Raw genomic sequence first — 20,153 nt, forward strand, 5'->3', positions numbered from 1 at the left:
CAGACATTTCCATATCACGTTACAGTTCTTACAGGTATCTCAAAATATTATTTATCCTCATCATTACTTTGAAATTTTGATAGTTATCTGACTAACCAGCTGCTAGATCTCATTTATTATTTAGTACATTTGTAAAGAAGAACTTATAGTACTACATCACAACTTTTTACTTTACTATTTTAGTAACAGTATTTTATTATAATTGGTTTCCTTTATAATCTGATACATTTTATATTTATACATTGTTTTAAAAAGGGGTTCATAGACATCACCCATCTGCCAAGGGAGTTTAAAAAATGTTACTAATCCCAACAGGTAAGTCTGAATAAGACAAAGTAAGGGCACTAGGGAAAGAGTGGATAATAGGAGTACAAAATGGTTTTTTTTTTGTAAGAGAAGCTAGGGGGCCCTTAGGTTTTAAAACAAATGAACTTAAAAAAAGTCAGCTTGTGGTACATCACTAAGGATAACTGTGTTATTATTGCAAAAGAGCATATAAATTGGAGTTAGAAAAACTGGGTTTACGCCACCATTCTGCCACTAAATGAGCAAATCATTGAACCTCTCTAAGCCTATTTGTCAGCTGTAAAATGGAAATAATGTCAGCTTCACCGGATCATTATGAAAAAGCTTTTATACTCATAAAAACATAATGATAACTTTAAAGTATTAAAACTATTGCTATCCTTCTTTCCTCACATACATATCTAATCCTGTGCCAGGAAATTATATATATATATATATATATATATATATATATAAATAAAAGAACAACCACAGCCTTTGCTTTTAGGAGTTTACAGTTCCATTCCAGATATGTCATGAAGGCAAAAACAAACAAACAAATCTCCTGGAAAGCAATTCAAATTCAGTGTGAGGTAAGGGAATTAAACATATATAAGTCATTGACAGTGAAATAGCATAACAAATCTCAAAAACAGTTGTCACCCCAAATTCAGAAATAACAACACAAAATAAGCTAGTCACAAATGGCACCACCAACCTTGAGATGATCTCTAAACATATTACTATCTGATTAAGAAAATGGTAAGGTAGTTAAGATAACTCTTCCACTAATTCTAATTTATCTGAGGCATTAAGATTTTTTTTTTTTTTTTTTTTTTTTTTAGCATTCTACATAAAGGGCAATCCCAAAGTGAAAATTTGTTCCTCTGCCTCTCCCATAGCATGGTTGGCTTTGATTCTCATGACCAGTGCTAGTTAGCTACTGTACATAAAACCATGCATATGCCCATGCCCAAGCTGAGAATGCTACCAAGGTGTTCTTAAAGGAAATAACCTCTAAGAACATCTCAACTCTCTTAGCTCTATTTCTCTGTTTATCAAAGATTTATGATAATCCATCACTAGTTTTTTTCTTTGATTGTACCTGTTTCTCCATCTGCACCCTCTCCCCCAAAAATGGGAGAACCTGTACAAATGATAGGCTGGTCATTTTGCCAGTTATACTTACTTACTGTTAATTAATATATTAATATTCTTGTTTATAACTTGGTATTTTGTGATTTGCTTAGTGTTAGTTAATTCTACAGACCCTGACTGAATTGATGAAACCTCATTTTCTAACCCTGTAAAGCAGTTTACCAAGATCTAAAAACCCACAAGCCTCTGTGGGATGGCATTAATCAGAGAAGGCTGATTTCAGAAATCTGAGAAAGAAAAAAAAAAAACCTCTTTTTGTGGGAGGATATAAAAAATACAAAGTACAGAGAATAGTATAATAAAAAGAAAGCACTCTGAACTTTTTGTCTGAATCTTTATAGAGGTTGTCTTTTAAAAATCAGCAACAGTTATACCTAATTTCAGATGTGTTCCTGAAATGCCAAATTTTATATTAAATGCATCATTTGTAGGGCTCACTTTAAGTAGCAAAGTCTCTGATAAAGTCAGTACTTGAGGTTTTTAAATAACCATTCCAAAGATAATTAGTTTTGTAAACAACTTGTTTAACAAAGACACTTTCGTAAACAGTGTTTTGCAGTTAACTACAGAGAACTCAAAGTAGACCTTTGAAAAATGCTATATCGATAAAGTATGAAATGGTTCTATGTTTATAGATTGGGATTTTTGAAGGTAGTGTTTCACTTTAATGTAGTATAAGATCATAGAATCTGAATTGGATGAACATTCTTAGAGATCATCTTGTCCAACCTGCAATTCAAATCTTTAAGAATATAACCCGTACCGAAGACTGAATCGGGCCTACGCCTCTTTTTAAGCAAGACCCGCAAAACACTCTATTCCCTCTCAAGTTTTCGATCGCAAACTGTATAGAAGAGTGTAAGTGCTTCTAAGAAATCATCGTTTTCGCTCTGACCACTACTATGGTTTCTGGAGCCAAAAATCCAAATATCTGGACTTTGCTCCCATCACGTTGAGAAGACGCCACCTCTCTCAGCGAAGACCCTGAAACCTACAGAAAATAGTTTCCCTCCCTGCAACAATGTAAATCGCTCCCTTTAGTGGAGCTCCTTTGCGTCCGACAGCAGCCGCCGCAAACCATTGCCGGTGCCAGGTGGGACTCCACCATGGGTGGCTTGGGGCACGTGGTGTTCAGAGGACAGAGGACGCGATTCCCGCCCCGGGAGCCCCTCAGCCGAGAAGCGACCCTGATTACGGGCACACCAACCCCCCGTCAGGCCCCTTCCCGGGAAGTTAGAGACTTGATGATCTGTAATAGATCTCAGTTCATTTAACACGCCCGTCGCCCCTAGTTTCTCAGAGGCCCGCCTCTCTTCAGGGGGTCCGGTAACCCCCTGGGGGCGGTGACTGACGACGCTCTGAAGGCGAGAAACGGTTCCCTAAGCCGCTCGCTGGGTCCCTCTCTCCCCACAATGCACCGGGGCCAGCAGGAAGGCCGCTCCGACCCCTAATTTTCCCGCGAATTCAGTTCAAAGAGGCGGCCGGGCCCGCGATCGGCAGCGCGCACGGGCCAACCAAGCCGCGCCTCCGCGAAAAGCACCTCCGCGTGACTGACGGGGGAATCCACGGGCCAACGGGCTGGGCGGCCGGGCGGCGCGCGCTCCCGCCGGCCAATCAGAGCGCCGGGCGGGGGAAGTGGGCGGAGCGAGGCCAGGGTAGGGTGAGCGGCCTCCGGAGCGGAGCGGGGCTCTGAGGAGACACTTTTTTTTTCCTCCCTCCTTCCCTCCTCTCCTCCTCCCTTCCCTTCCCCTCTCCTCCCCTCTCTCCTCCTTCCCCCCTCGGTCCGCCGGAGCCTGCTGGGGCGAGCGGTTGGTATTGCAGGCGCTTACTCTCCGGGGCCGCCCGGCGGGTAGCTGGCGGGGGGAGGAGGCAGGAACCGCGATGGCGCCTCAGAAGCACGGCGGTGGGGGAGGGGGCGGTTCGGGGCCCAGCGCGGGGTCCGGGGGAGGCGGCTTCGGGGGTTCGGCGGCGGTGGCGGCGGCGACGGCTTCGGGCGGCAAATCCGGCGGCGGGGGCTGTGGAGGCGGCGGCAGTTACTCGGCCTCCTCCTCTTCCTCCGCGGCGGCAGCGGCGGGGGCCGCGGTGTTACCGGTGAAGAAGCCGAAAATGGAGCACGTCCAGGCTGACCACGAGCTTTTCCTTCAGGCCTTTGAGAGTGAGTGTGTATGAGGCTTTGAGGGCAGCAGTACCCACTCTTCCAGCATCGGGGGACGGGACACTGTGCCGGGCCCCCCTTCGCCCCCGGGAGTCCCGTTGGTTTGAGAGTGGAGGGAGAAATTGAGGAGGATGTCCCCCCTTTCAGGGGTTACGGCTCCAGGGGATCCAAAGTCTAGGGCCTTTGGGGGAAGTGGAAGAGGGGGTCCAGGGTAGGTTGCTGACTCCTCCAAGATTTACACAAGAGGTTCAGCACCGGGGCCCCACGTTAAGAGCAGGCTTCTTTCAGATGCGGAGGTCACAGTTGAGCTGAGGTGCAGTCAGATCCCAAGACTAGTTCTTGTTTTCTTTCGTGCCTTTCATACTCCAGAAGTACGGGGGTTTCGGTTGTAGGTTTTGAGGTGCAAAATTAAGCCTGTGAAGGGATGAGTGCAGTAAAACCGACGGAATTGTCATTAGTCTGAAACGCCTTCGCGCTAACTTGGTGCTGCATGTTAACATGGCACCTTTGATGGTTTAAACCTTTCAAATATACCCACCCATTTTTGGGATACGTAAACTGAGACGGCGGTCAAGCGTCTTCTCTGGAGACGACCCCGGAATTCTGTTCTTTGTACTTGGCTTTATTCCGGCACTTTTTTTTTTTAAATATCAATTTCTGTTTTTAAGGTCAGTTTGGAGGGCGAAACTGGGACTTATTTGGAAAGGGGAGTAAGGTGTCTGGAAACAATAGAATTTATTAAAAACATCATGACTACAAATAATTTTAACTGTTCTTTAATGAATGTTATAGCCCAATTGTTTTCCCTTTTTGCTTTTTTGTGGATGTTATAATTTGGGTGATCTTTAATAGCTAAATATCTTACAGAAACTTGAATAAACTTGGCTCTACCGCCAAATGTCCTTATTTATAATTTTATTGTGGCGTAGTTAAGGGCATGGTATCAGCTGTGCTTGGAAAGACGCATTACATTGTTTAATACCCTTCCTTCATTCTCTCTCATTAGTGCTTCATGAAATTCTAATTGGAATTTAATACAAGGAATTCCAGTTTTTATTGAAACGAATATTGAGGCTGTTTCAGAGATTCACATTATTTTGCCTAATCTGCTTCCAAAAATCTGTAGAGGCTTTCATTGGAAATATGATGGAACTTTGTCACCACTCAAAGGCAGTAGTGACAGACATACTTGCATCTTCTTTTAGTTTAATTTGAAACTAAAACTAAACTAACTGAAGAGTAAGTGGAAATTTAAAAAATTCTTTCAAAACGTTATGAGAAGACAAATCCTCCAAGAAAGTCTTAACTATTTGCTTTCTGATGAGTCCCCTTTGGAGACGGCAGCTCTAGAGAGATCTGGTCACAAAGCAGCTTGATTTTTCTCTAATGTTGCTCTTCATTTATGAGACGTTTAAATGCTTTAATATAATATAGTTACTCATATTTAGTTTGATACTACTTAAAGAAATGTGATATTAATAGGTCATTAATGTAACTGGTATGATATGTGTATATTTTTCATCTTTAAGTTTTTTGTAACAAATTTTAGCTGATTGAAAATTTAATCCTAAGCATTAAAAAGACTTGAGAATCTGTCAAATGTGTAAAAAAATACATGTTGAGCTAGTGTTTATATAGAGGTAATATTTACATTGAGCAAAATATATAAAAATTTAAACTACAATTAGAGATATTCATTGAGTTTAGCTACAATTGTGCCTCAGACACCTTTCAATATTGAGTTTCAACATATCTGTATTAGGATGTCTGGGAAACGGTTTTATGCCACTTTGGCTGACTACGATACACATTTTTTTAAATGAAATTTTCATCTTGTTTGGCATCAATAAGTAGTTATCTTGTTGAATCCAGCTGCCTATTTCAGCTGCTTTTTAGAAGGAGATGGATTAATAAATAGTTTAAACTAGCTAAATTAAACGAATATAACTACTGCCCTTCAGTTTTGCCCAATAACAATAGCTACCTTAGAAAGGTTTAAGAACAAGATTATAGAGAACCACAGGTTTATTTATTTTAAAATGTAGATGAATTTTGTGAATGAATGCCATATATTGAATGCCTTTTGATTTTGTGGCACATGCTGATTTTTTTGATGTAAATATTAGTGCATAATTTCCATAACAGGAGATTGGTTTATGTTGGCTAAAACATGGGCTGAGAGTTGATATTTTCCTGACAAGTTAAGTCATAAGTACATTTAGATAATGTCTGGATTTTGTTTCCTGTTACCTAGAACCAACACAGATCTATAGATTTCTTCGAACTCGGAATCTCATAGCAGTAAGTAGTCAACAAAATTCATCAATATTATTTCTTTCTTACAACTTCATCTGTATTTAATTTTAATATTTTAAAAATTTTTTTATAGCCAATATTTTTGCACAGAACTCTTACTTACATGTCTCATCGAAACTCCAGAACAAACATCAAAAGGTACATTTTTATAACTTATTTCAAGCTGATCAAGCCATGTTAAAGTTTTGTTTTAAATTACTATTTCTAATTAAATATGAAAACAAGTGAAAGAATGGTTGCATTAGTTGCAAAGTGATTTTTTAATAGTATCATTTTTGTAAATCCCAGTTTGTTCCTAGCATTTTTCCCCCTCCAACAAAAATGATTTAGTAGTGAAGTGAATGAGATAATTTTACTGACTCATGTTTTTACTCTGTGCCACTAGTTATTTTCAAGTTTGGTAGAAGTCAGGGATTTAAATATTTACTAAAGGGCTCAGGGTAACCATCTTTGATACATAAAATTTAAAAATTAATTTTTGAATATTTCTTATATGTCTAACAATAAAGAATTAGCTCCTATAATGATAGGTTTAGAAAGTCTTGTTTATATCTTTGATGGAAGTCTTACTGAAGGGGAAATACTTTCAAAGTTAATGGGTTGAATGTTCTTAAAAAACAAGGAAGTCTTACCTGGTCTTAAAGTGAAGTCTGGAGGTGTGGGACAAAGCTTTTTACTGTGTAACATTTAAAGCTTAACCATATGTAATTATGGAATGCAAGTTTCTTGTCCTAGGTACAAGATTATATTTATTGAGCATATCAAGAGAACAGGTTAAGATTTAAAGGAGAGAACTTGTATTAGGCATTTGGTGTTATAATCTTGTCTTAGTAAAACCATTAAGCTATCTTAAAAGACTTTGAAACCAAACTCCTTGGGACAGCCGTCCCCAACCTTTTTGGCACCAGGGACCCATTTTATGGAAAACAATTTTTCCACGGGGAGTGGAAGGCCGGGGGAGGCAGAGCTCAGGCAGTGATGCCAGTGATGGGGAGCAGCTGTATAGATGAAGCTTCACTCACCTACCCTCTGCTCACCTCCTGCTGTGCGCCGCCCAACCCCTTCTTAAGTTTCATGGAAAACAATTTTTCCATGGACTGCGAGGGAACTCTGCAGCCTGGTGGGACTGCTGTTGGTCCAAGGCCTTGTGGTTGGGGACCGAAGCCTTGGAAGACTCCTACTAGTTATTAAGTGGCATCACGTTTCTGTAGCAAGACATAGTTGAATTTTGTAGATCTATCTACTTGTATTTTGAAAGATTGGAATGTTAAAACTATTTGTCTTTTGGTTCTCTTTCTGAAGAGAGAGAGAGAATGAATTGCATTTAATAGGTGAAAATTGCTGAGCACCCAAATAATTTGGAGAGAGGTTATGAATTAGGTAACAGAATTAGATTTGTCAACTCTTTCCCTGTCTACTCTATTATTTGATCTATGCCAGCATTCAGCATGCTTTTTCTGTAAGGGACCAGATAGTAAATATTTTAGGATTTGTAGCCAGGAGGCAAAATCAAGGATATTATGTAGGTATTTAATATAAAAAGAAAGAAAAATGTCCACAAATTTTTATTGATGAAATTCAATACAAAATACAACATTTTGTAGTACGGGCCTACTAAAGAGAAATGTAGAATTCTTTTCGGGGGAGGAGGCAGATAACTTTGGAGTTCAAAGTTAAGTGTTCTCCATCATCAAATCAATTGCTAATATTTATCAGAAAAATTGTTTTTAGCTCATGGATTGTACAAAAGTAGGCAGTAGGCCAAATTTGGCCCTTGGTCTATAGGGTTCTGACCCTTGATTTATTCTATAAAAGTCTAATTTAATTAAGTTAACTTTTTTCTTTCGTTAAAGTGTTTTTAATATGGAAGGTCAATTGAGTTATCTATGATGGTGCTTGATTTTAATTATAAAAGTGGTTAAGTTATTTTAAAATAAGTTTAAGTTAATCCACAAATGGATAAAAATAATGCGCATTTAAAATCTAAGTTCATCATTTTCCTGTTATGTTTGTTTATTAGACAATATGTCCCGTTGTGGGATATGTTTCTGTTGTTTGCCATTGGGTGAAGATAGTTTAAAAGCCCTGATAGTAGAGACTGATTTTCTTAATTGTTGCCCTTGAAATTTTAAAAAAAATTGTCTTTGGGGAGTTTGGAAGCAATTTGCTAGGCAAAAAACATTTAAGTCCCACTTAATTTCCTACAAAAATGCATAGGAATCACTTAATTCTCTTGTTATGTGCATGACTTTATATATAAGACATTAAGACTAATTTTTAAGAAATTACAGGTAACTTATATCTTCAAATGAATGCTGTCTTCAAAGTAGTTGGTAACTTTGGAAGGTGGCAAACTTAGTCCAGTGATTGTGATCTTTTCTCAAGAAACTTTTGGAACTCTTTTTTTTAATATTACAACAACATAATATCTATTGTTGGAATAAGCATGTCACTCCCTTTGAAGTCATACTCTCAGTTCTCATATTAATTCTGGTATATTAAACTCATCTTGTACTTTAGTCTCACTTCATAGAGATTGAAATTCTAAAGGCTAACACAACAACTCTGACAAAGTAGAAATATAGGTAAGGAGAAGGGCATCTTTTATGTAATCCATTTTACTAGATGTCATTTGAGCTGTTTCTGAATCCTCCCAAGAAAATTTCCTGAAATTTCTTGAATTTTTAAAATATTCTACTTTTTGATAACTATTTCCCTTGTTAAATCTGAGCTAAAGTAGCATTACCTTTCTAAAGAACAGAAATAGTTGGTGTTGGGGAGGAGCTGCTTTTGTATAGTTGCTTATGTGGTTTGTTTTGTTTATTCCTAAAGAAGGCAGGGCCACTTTTATGATCTTATCTTTTTCAAATAGTTGTTAATATTTAATTTTCCTATTCACTTTTCTACATACAACTTCATAATATTGGAAGAGATGAACCTTGGGACTTAACAGTCTTACCTTTCTTTCTATAGACAGAATTTCTTCTTAATCATTACATAAAGATAAACATATTATTCTTAAAAGTTTCCAGTAACTTCACAACCCTCCTCAATAGTAACTTTCAGTACTTACACTGAACAGTTCTTGTAAGTAGCCTAAAAGAGTCCTATATTTTTCTTTTCTCTTCTCTCTTATCTGTGGAGATTGAAAATATATTGCTATCCTTCTTAAAGCACTTCTTACTGTGTTCTGTTGGATGAAACTTTAATATTGAAGTTTTCAGTAACTCTAAAGGTAAAGAGAGAAGCTTTTTTCCCCCCTTAAGATCTTTGGTTAACGGAGGCTATTATTTACCTGAGATATAGATTGTATCAATTCTGCTCTTCCTATCAGTGATTTATTGTAATATATTTACGTTAACATTTTTCTACTGTTAATTTTTATTACAGTAGTTGAGTACAATAGTTCTTTTTGAGGAATGAGCATATTCATAATTTCTAGTATCTGTATTTAAATACAGATATATCTGTATAATACAGATATATGTGTATAATCTAGCATTATAAAGTAGTAAGTTAATGTGGAAGACATTAAGCTTTTCAAGTCCTAAATTCGAAGAGAATATATGAGTATAAAGAGAAACGTTTGTTCCTAATTAAATTACATGAATCTAGATTTTTAAGCCTCTATCTGTGGGGCACATATCATAGACTACCTTAAGAACTAAGATGAGAGGCCGGGCGTGGTGGCTCATGCCTATAATCCTAGCACTCTGGGAGGCCGAGGCGGGAGGATCGCTCAAGGTCAGGAGTTCAAGACCAGCCTGAGCAAGAGTGAGACCCCGTCTCTACTAAAAATAGAAAGAAATTATCTGGACAACTAAAAATATACAGAAAAAATTAGCTGGGCATGGTGGCACATGCCTGTAGTCCCAGCTACTCAGGAGGCTGAGGCAGGAGGATCCCTTGAGCCCAGGAGTTTGAGGTTGCTGTGAGCTATGCTGATGCCACGGCACTCTAGCCCAGGCAACTGAGCAAGACTCTGTCTAAAAAAAAAAAAAAAACACAGCCTGAGCAAGAGTGAGACCCCGTCTCTACTAAAAATAGAAAGAAATTATATGGACAACTAAAATATATATATACAAAAAATTAGCCGGGCATGGTGGCGCATGCCTGTAGTCCCAGCTACTCGGGAGGCTGAGGCAGTAGGATCGCTTAAGCCCAGGAGTTTGAGGTTGCTGTGAGCTAGACTGACGCCACGGCACTCACTCTAGCCCGGGCAACAGAGCGAGACTCTGTCTCAAAAAAAAAAAAAAAAAAAAACTAAGATGAGGCTTGCTTTAGGATCTTTTCATCCTTTAATTGCTTTGGGAGATTATACTTAATTTAAGTTTCTATTGTGTAAAAATTACTTTTTTCTCTTGAACTTATTAAGTTAAAAGCTAATAATTTTATTATGCTATGATGGGTATGTCCCCTTTAGAATTTTTTCATGATATCAACAACCATCTCTTTAATATGATACATATATATCATTTAACTTTAGGCTTTGCTAATAATCTTGGAGGATATCTTGTGAACTTCAGATACGTTTTATAGAGTATCCATTTTTTATGCGATGTTGCTGGTATATATTTGTTGGGTTGCTTAACAGAAATGTGTTTCAAAATACATATAATTTACATTTGTTTGGCTCAATTCAGCAGATGCTTGAATACCTGCCCAAATGTAAGGCACTATGCAAACACTACATGGCTTTCCTTGAGGAAAAGCAATCACTGTCCTTCAGGAGCTTATACTCTAGAAGGAGAAATAAAATATTTACACAAGTTTCACATGTAGGAAACAAAATATCATTATAATAAATGTAGACCAAGTGCCATGGGTAAAGAGAAATCACTCTGATTTGGGAATAATTACAAATGGTCTCATGAAAAAGTTAGTATTTGAGGTGGGGCTTGAAGACTTATCTGCTGTATTGTAACATATACTGTCTTAGTATTCATTGTATGACTAACCATCTATAATTTATCTTACTAAAAATAATCAATCTGATTTCCATCTTGCCTATAATAGTGACAATAAAGTGTAATTTGATGTTTTTCCCAGTTGAGAAGTGATTATTTTGTTTATCTGTTTCTTCCAGGAAAACATTTAAAGTTGATGATATGTTATCAAAAGTAGAGAAAATGAAAGGAGAGCAAGAATCTCATAGGTAAGATAACCTATCAGTTTACATTAAGTGATATACTTGAGGAAAGAGGAAAAATTACAGTGATCATTTCCCAAATGATCATCTCAATATCATAAAGAGTTAGAAGGAACCTTAGAGGTCAGTTGGTCCAAACTCAAACACAAGTCAGGAATTTCTGTAGCATCCGTAGCAGAGAATCCTTAACCCTTGGCTTGAATACTTCCAAGTCAGGGAACTCACTGCTTTAGAAGGCAGTTGTATTGATTATCGTTTATCTCCATTAACAGTTTCTTGTGTTTTGAATGAGAGTCTCTATAACTTCTGCAGTTGGTCTTAATTCTCCTACCTGATTGAAGGAAGTATAGAGGAGGCTCACATTTATGATATACTTGCTATGTGCTAGGTGAGGTGGTAGGTGCTTCACAGTATCACATCTTTTCTAAGTAATTCTCCTCAAATAGGAGAGGGGCTTTTTTTCCTTCTTTTCCTTCTGCTTATTTAAATCTTTGAGGCATCATATTCATGACTTTATTTTGTGTTTGAAATATGTTTCTCACATGATAATTTCAGTAATTTGACCCTTTGGACAGAATTTACTTATTGTACATTTTCAAATATATGCCCAGAACTAATCCCTAAATGTTCTGACTAGCCCAGTATCTGCCTACTCTAGACAGTATGCTTTCTGTTTATTCTTTGATATGTAAACATGAATGTTATTCTAGAGAGAAACAGGAATTTGGGTGGTTTTTGTTCATTCGTTGACTACTTTTAGAGAGAATGTAGAACGAAAAATACTAGATTTTTTTTTTTTAATGTAGTTGGAAAAATTGTCACAATGCATTTTTCTACTGAAGTTTTCGTTTTCTTTTTGTTTTTTTCTTTCCTAAGATTTCCACCTCCTGTCTTCTGAAGTTTTAAATCATATTTTACCAATTTAGATCGGATATACACTTAAAGATGCTTCATTTATGTTTTCTCCTTGTTTTAGTGAGTGGTAAAAAGACTTCATTTTTTGCAGTCGCTTATGTTTTAAGCTTGGCTTGAATTAGGTGACTTTGTTACTTGAGTTGTAAAATCACAGTTTTAATTTTATATCTTAACAATCTTGTGGGATTGAAGTGTAATTTATGTTTCCATATCTAGGCAATCCTGACTTGTAAATCAAGCTGTGATAGTTCATTCTAGAAGCTGAGATCCTGAATTTACCCAATCCTTCTATTACTGCTCAGGGAATACTTTATGAGAGAGAACTGAGAATATTCCCAGTGCATGCGTGTAATTCTTAGCAATTTTCTATTCCAGATCCTTGTCTGGTCACTTGCCCTGGACAGAGCTCTTGGGATCTTCAGGGCTTTTTAAAGTATCTTGGTCTGACCCCCCTGCTTCTTTTCTCCTGACCACCTTAATAGTTTGTTCTCTAGGCCTTTCAGGGTTCAAGTGGGAAAGAAGAATGAACCAACAAGATGAAGAAAACTTGACCTTTTTATGCATCTTTCTCATCAGGGTTCTACCTTCATTGTTCCTAAACCCTACGGCTATCTAATTGTGACATTGGCTTTGATAAATATTACTGAGCTTTCCTAAGAATATGTTGTGACGGAGATATTCTAATAATTCTCCCTGAACAATTGTTTCTCCAATAATTTTATTCTTTTCCACTCAGTGGGTTCGACAGCAACTCATAGAAACATCAGAGGGTTACATAAATTTGCTGCTTGTAATTTTGGAAGAGAACTTTTTCTACCCCTGGGGCTATTGGGGACCAGTACGTTGGCCATTTCAACCCCCCAAGATTTTCATGAAATGTCTGAGTGTTGCTCCCAAAGGCACTAAGATGAATTAAGGAAGTGCTTCATTTTAAGTTTACTCCCAAGACCCTATATTATTAACTTCAGTATATTTCTTGCCTCAGATTAAACATATTCTATTAACTTATCACACAGGGTTCTAAGAAGTGCCCTAGACACTGGTATATAGTGCCAGCACTATAAAATTTTGCTTGTGGCCGGGCGAGGTTGCTCATACCTGTAATCCTTTCACTCTGGGAGGCAGAAGTGGGAGGATTGCTTGAGGTCAGGAGTTCAAGACCAGCCTCTCTACCAAAAATAGAAAAATTTAGCTGAGTGTGGTGACGTATACCTGTAATCCCAGTTATTCAGGAGGCTGAGGCAGGAGGATTGCTTGAGTGAGCCCAGGAGTTTGAGGCTGCTGTGAGCAGCTAGCTATCATGACACCGCTGCACTCTATCCAGGGTGACAGAGTAAAAAAACAAAATAAAACAAAACTTTGCTTATAAAATCTATTGTCAAATTCTTTGTTGTGGTTTTTTTTTTTTTTTTATTTGAGACAGAATCTTGCTCTGTCACCTGGGCTAGAGTGCCATGGCATCAGCCTTGCTCACAACAACCTCAAAGTCCTGGACTTAAGCGATCCTCCTGCCTCAGCCTCCCAGGTAGCTGGGACTACAGGCACACATCACCATGCCCGGCTAATTTTTTCTATTTTTAGTAAAGATGGGGTCCCGCTCTTGCTCAGGCTGGCCCTCAGATTCTTTCTTAAAAGAGAACAAAACAAATCTTTGTTGTTCCATGACATTAATTAGTAGAAGTTAAAATCTTAAATCATATGAAAAACTATCTTTCTGTCTATATTCTCTGTACCATTTCAGATATAGGGATCTTATTCAGTTTGATTGGATCCTAGATCTGTTCAGCAGCTGTAGTCGGGAGGCTTCTACTGGAATTCATGTTCTTTCAGCACTTCCAAAGTTATATCTCCACCCCCAAGCCCAATATATTTCATTTTTTAAAGTTTAAGGGGAATATCAAGATGCACAAAAATACTGTAGTGTGACAGCCCAAAAGTTAGTACAATCAAATAAATGCCAGACCTAATTATGACATTTGTAGTGACTTATAAACTAAACCAAAATCCCAGCATTGTCTGTGGAAAGGTTGGTGGTGGTTCAGGATTTTTTATACTTTAGATCTACAGTTAATCTTACAAGTAACTTGCAGAAACTTTCTATTAGCATAAGGAGCCGATAGAAAAAAGAAAAATAAAGGACACTTCATGGTTTGTACTTCTCTAAGGTGCCAAGCAATTCATGACAATAGACTAGAGCTGTTATTTGTAACCTTAAAACTCAGTAATAAAGCCTGCTATCTTCTTTTCTTGAAGAGTGGCTCCTGAAACTCCCAAAGCAATTAGCAAATTTTGGAAGCTTATTGTGGTTGCACCTTTAGTCCCCAGGTTTTTCCTGTTGTCTCTTTTTGATTTTTTGTTATCATTATGCATCATTTAAAGTATCTTTATTTTCTTTATAGAAGGTTTGATATAATGCCTTATATTCTCTCCAGTTCTTATTTCTGGTACTCCACTTTTGAATTTACTATGGATTTTGAACAAACACAAGCTTATTAGAATAAAACTCTTGCCTTTCTGTAGTTGTCCATCCTAGCAGGATCTAAGGGGTTTCTTACGCTATCAATCCTACCAATTTTGGAATTCTGTAGTCATAACTCTTGACTTCCAAGTGCATCCCCATGGACTGAAACACATCATGAAAAGATTTCCAAATTGGAGTTGCTTCTAAAAGCTAAAGTAGACAGTGTTCCCCAGGGCCAAATGAGAAGCTAAATGTCTCCTCTCTCTTCCCCTTATTCCTCTTCCATTCCTGGTCCACTGTTAGTAGCTGAAGAAACCCCTCAAAAGATACCTGAATTATAATTTTTATTAGGAATATTTTCAGGCGTGTGTTTATAGTAGATTGATAAGGCAACATACCTTTTATCAGGTTTTTTTTTTTGTTTTTATTACAACCTAAACTCTTGAATTTTAGTAATCTTTCTTTTCTAAACATCCTCTTTTCTAAGCATCTTTTTGTACAATAACAAGGTCTGGATCTATATTTTGGGGTGGGATGTGGGGGGTGGGGTAGCTTCCTTAGCATGCCATGTCCCAGGTACTATACTGAGCCCTATGGAATATAATGGTGAGCAAAACGATGAAGGCTCTGCCTTTATGGAGCTTAGTGTTTAGGGTGAGAGACATAGTCATATAAGTATAAAATAAGCTGGGAAAGAAAAGTATAGGGAAATTATGAGTGCATAAAGCAGGAGAACCAGCTCTCATTTGAGGTGTTGGGTATGGGAATAGTAATGGTCAGGGAAGGCCTCTGTGAAAAAATAAACTGAGATTTGAAAGATGAGTAAAGGAGTGAAATGAGGAGAGGGAGGATGAGTAGATAGGTGGTTCTAGATAACAAGAATATTATACATCTGGCATATGAGGCCAGGGTAATTGAGTAGAGAGAGTAGGGAGAGTGGCATGAGAAGAGGCTAGAGCAGATGGCCATGGCCACATAATGCAAGGTCTTGTAGGCTGTTTAAGGATGTTGTTCTTAAGAAAGCCATTAAATTATTTTAAATAAAACTATTATGTTAATAGTTTTTCCCTACCCTTTTTTGTAGATTTAGCTGCATTTTTAAATCTTTAGGCTGCTGCTTTGATTGTATGTCTTTTCCACCATTAATAAGATCTGATGTCTTCCGTTTTTGTTTGTTTGTTTTTTAATAACACTCCTGTCTTGACTGTAAGTTTTGAAGTTGTTTTCAAGTTGGTGGCATCTTTTCACTCTTGAGTTTTCGTTCGTTCTTTAGAACCTGGGCTATGAGTTTCTTTTATGTATCTACTTCTCAAATCACTCGCCACAGAGCATATCTGATTCTTAAAACCTGGATGTTTCAGCTACCTGGGAAGCTGAGGTAGGAGGATGGCTTGAGGCCAGGAGCTTGAGACCACCTGGGTGATACAATGAGACCCCATCTCAAAAAAGAAAAAAGAACCTGGGTGTTTAAGAACAAATTTTTAAGATATTCCTTGTATGATCTTTGGGTCTGTAGTAATTCCTTTGCGTTTCTTCTAGTACTTCAGGAAGATCATCTGTTTATAAATAATAGATACATACTGTCCCCTATTAAACTTTTTTTTTTTTTTTTTTTTTTTTGAGACAGAGTCTCGCTTTGTTGCCCGGGCTAGAGTGAGTGCCGTGGCGTCAGCCTAGCTCACAGCAACCTCAAACTCCTGGGCTCAAGCGATCCTCCTGCCTCAGCCTCCCGAGTAGCTGGGACTACAGGCATGCGCCACCATGCCCGGCTAATTTTTTGTATATATATATTTTAGTTGTCCATATAATTTCTTTCTATTTTTAGTAGAGACGGGGTCTCGCTCTTGCTCAGGCTGGTCTCGAACTCCTGACCTCGAGCGATCCACCCGCCTCGGCCTCCCAGAGTGCTAGGATTACAGGCGTGAGCCACCACGCCCGGCCTCCTATTAAACTTTATCTTCTCGCTACAAAGTGTTTTCATCTGTGTGTCTGAACCCTGTATTTTGAGACCCTGGATGCCAGAATAATGGGCTTGAGGTAGTCACTGGTTCCTTAGCTTAATATATCATGGGATAAAATGTGTAAGAAAAGTTGGGTAGTTAACATCCAATAGTGTAGATGTAGTCCATCAAACCTGTCCTGTTTTAAGGTAATATAGCCATGACTCTAGAAATGAAGCCTTGTACCTGCCACTGTCAGATTAATGTGTATAAATTAGAGGCACTAATCTTGGTCTCTTTTCAGCATAAAAACTTTGGTTTCTCTATGGGTTCTGGTTATTTTTGAGATAGAGCCTCACTCTGTTGCCCTGGGTAGAGTGCAGTGACGTCATCGTAGCTCACTGCAACCTCAAACTCTTGGGCTCAAGCGATCTTCCTGCCTCAGCCTCCCAAGTAGCGGGGACTTAAGGTGTGCGCCATAACACCTAGCTGATTTTTGTATTTTTAGTAGAGTTGGGGTCTTCGCTTTTGATCAGGCTGGTCTCAGAACTTTTTGAGCTCCAACCAGTCTTTCCGCCTCGGCTTCCTGGAGTGCTAGGATTAATGGGATCTGGTTATCCTTACTAATAAAAGTTGAGGTTCCTCCATGAATCTGGTGTCAAAATGTTAGTCCCTTATGAATTTACTTAACCTCATTCTGCAGACTGCTTTAAAACTGTCAGATGTTTGTGCTTGGAATCTAGCGTCTCAAAATTTCAAATTCTCCATCTAATTTCTTATTACCATGTTGCTTACTTTCTGAGAAGATAGACATAGGGAATTTATCACATAAATGAACCAAATCATTATGTGATATCCTGTCCTGGTCATCTAAAGTAGATCCTTTGTAGCCTAAAACCAAATAGCCCTGACCAAAATGAACCAAATCATTATATGATATCCTGTCCTGGTCATCTAAAGTAGATCCTTTGTAGCCTAAAACCAAATAGCCCTGACCAACCTTACATGTTTCTTTTCCTTCCCTTTGTCTGATCCAGCTTAACCAATTAAGATGTGGACACAGTAGCCACAAGAGAGGGAAGAGGGAAGGCAGAGAAAACTTTGCCCCTTTTCCCTGGAAGAAACTGCCTGTGGAAGGGATCATTGGTATACTTTATTCTAGGTACATATCAGAGTGTTTATTTTCAGGTGGGGAAGAGGACATCATGCATAAGAAGACCACATTCCCAATGTTATCTTTTAAATTGATTAATTGAAAACTTGAAATTCTTTTTCTCAGTGCTATACAGGCTGATTGTGCGGGCTATCCTATGTAAGATATAACGTACCATTTAAAACAATGTGTCTCAAAACACTGTGGTAAAGGACATTTTTATTGGTTGCTTGCTTGTTTTCAATTTTCAGTCGTTTGTTAAAGTCTTAGTCTCAGTTTCTTACATTATTGTGGAACGATAAGTTTCCCTAATGACTTCAGTTTGTAGACCACACTTTGAATAACACTGATTTAAAGTATTTTCTGCGGTAGACAAATGCAAGGTCTTTCTGGTATTTCTAAGTTGGATCTTAAAATCATATTTCCCAGAAAAATAATGTAAATGATGCTATTAGTACCACAGTGTAATGGGCTATGATTCCTGACCTTTAAAAGCTTACTACTCTAGGCCGGGCGCTGTGGCTCACGCCTGTAATCCTAGCACTCTGGGAGGCTGAGGCGGGTGGATAGTTTGAGCTCAGGAGTTTGAGACCAGCCTGAGCAAGAGCGAGACCCCGTCTCTACTAAAAATAGAGGGAAATTATCTGGCCAACTAAAATATATACAGAAAAAATTAGCCGGGCATGGTGGCGCATGCCTGTAGTCCCAGCTACTCGGGAGGCTGAGGCAGTAGGATCGTTTAAGCCCAGGAGTTTGAGGTTGCTGTGAGCTAGGCTGACGTTATGGCACTCACTCTAGCCCGGGCAACAAAGCGAGACTCTGTCTCAAAAAAAAAAAGCTTACTACTCTAGGAGGACGTTATCTTATGGAAAGCATTTATTTGTTGGGTAACCTTTCTGTAAGACACTGCTAGGTTCTAGGGACACCCATATAATGAAAAGATTTTTTTTTTTAATTTCAGCTTATTATGGGGGTACAAAAGTTCAGGTTATATATATTGCCCATAGCCCCCGATCTCCCCAATAAAAAGATTTTTGAAAGAGAATGTATATGAAAAAATAGTGACAAAACAGTGGTAAATACAAGTGCTTATAAACAAAAGAAGTGATCGTTAAACTCAAGGATAGTTGAGGTTGGGGTCTTTGTAGAAAAGGGAGAGAGTACTTTGCTAGATACTTTATTTTTTTCTACAACTTTTGCAATCTTGAGAGAAATTATATCCTCATTTTATAGGTATCAGGACATAATTAATAACTGGAGCCAGAATTCAAACCTGGATTTTCTGACTCTATTTAATCATTCTATTCTGTTTTCCTATATAAGGCTTTAAGAACTTTCTGAGCTCCAAGCAATCCTCCTGCCTCAGCCTCCTGGAGTACTAGGATTAATGAGATCTGGTTATTCTTACTAATAAAAGTTGAGGTTCCTCCATGAATCTGGTTTCAAAATGTTAGTTAAAGGAGACGAGAAATGGGAGTCATTTTACAGTCAAACAAGATTTGGTAGCTGGGGGACTCGTTCAGAAATTTATAGAAAGGAGCCAGGCTTGGTGATGCACTCCTGTAGTGCCAGCTGCTTGGGAGGCTGATGCCAGAGGATTCCTTGAGTCAAGGAGTTTGAGACCAGCCTGGGCAACATAGTGAGACCCCATCTCAAAAAAAAAGAAAAGAAAATTTGCAGAAAAGGATTATAGATAAAAAATTAAGGTTAATTTGGCTAGGCATGGAGGCTCATGCCTGTAATCCTAGCACTCTGGGAGGCCGAGGTGGGAGAATGGCTTGAGCTCAGGAGTTCGAGACCAGCCTGAGGAACATAGTGAGAGCCTGTCTCTACTAATTAATAGAAAAATTAGCTGGTCATGGTGGCAGTCACCTGTAGTCCCAGCTATTTGAGAGCTGAGGCAGGAGGATTGCTTGAGCCCAGGAGTTTGAGGTTGCAGTGAGAGATGATGACGCCACTGCATTCTAGCTTGAGCAACAGAGCTAGACCCTGTCTCAAAAAAAAAAAAATAATAATAGTAATAGGTTAATTTAAGTAAATTAACCTGGTTTTAGTATGTAGGTTTAATTAAGGCAACTAAGAATAGGATAGACATGTTGTTAGTAATGGATTATCTTCTAACATGTAAAAATTATAGAATATTCCTCTCTTTCGCTTACATTTTGGAGTTTAGATAGTTCTGCTTTGTAAGGTGATATTTATGGAACTGTTTTATAGAAAAATGCTAGCTATCTTAGTAAAATGGCATGTACAAAGTATCTGATTCATGTCAGAAAGTAATATTAAAGTGTTTATAATATATGAATTACCTGTATAGAATAGGTTTTTAAGAGTCCCATTGTATACCATTTCTGTTGACATTTAAGTTGTGGTAGTTATTAGTTTTTCCCTCATAGTTATGCTTTCTAACTCTGCATGGACCCTTATACTTTTACTCTTCCGTAGTCATTTCGTCCTCCAATGATATCCTAGCGTATTTTCCTTAGTACTGTTCTAGAAATGTCCCTCAAGACCCCTACCCTGTAGTTCTTTTAGCAGTTTCATGACTTACTTCACTAAGAAGATAGAGACATTCCTATGTTTTCCATTGAAATATCTTACTTGCCTCGTGTTTCTCTATC

At 38.2% G+C, this 20,153-nt stretch overlaps 1 protein-coding gene across 2 annotated transcripts in view; it reads left to right on the forward strand.

Moving 5' to 3' along the window:
• The first annotated feature begins 3,130 nt into the window (after positions 1-3,130).
• Positions 3,131-20,153, forward strand: part of SUZ12 (SUZ12 polycomb repressive complex 2 subunit) — a 43,939-nt gene continuing 26,916 nt past the window's right edge. Inside the window, exons 1-4 of one of the 2 annotated variants that reach the window (XM_069480999.1) lie at positions 3,131-3,598; positions 5,853-5,899; positions 5,988-6,052; positions 11,001-11,069. In XM_069480999.1, coding sequence (XP_069337100.1) covers positions 3,325-3,598; positions 5,853-5,899; positions 5,988-6,052; positions 11,001-11,069 — 455 coding nt within the window. In that variant the 5' untranslated portion in view covers positions 3,131-3,324. The remainder of the gene's footprint in view (positions 3,599-5,852; positions 5,900-5,987; positions 6,053-11,000; positions 11,070-20,153) is intronic. The other variant, XM_069481001.1, reaches the window with a different exon arrangement.

The sequence above is a fragment of the Eulemur rufifrons genome, chromosome 9 (genome assembly GCF_041146395.1).
Source record: "Eulemur rufifrons isolate Redbay chromosome 9, OSU_ERuf_1, whole genome shotgun sequence".
NCBI lineage: Eukaryota > Metazoa > Chordata > Mammalia > Primates > Lemuridae > Eulemur > Eulemur rufifrons.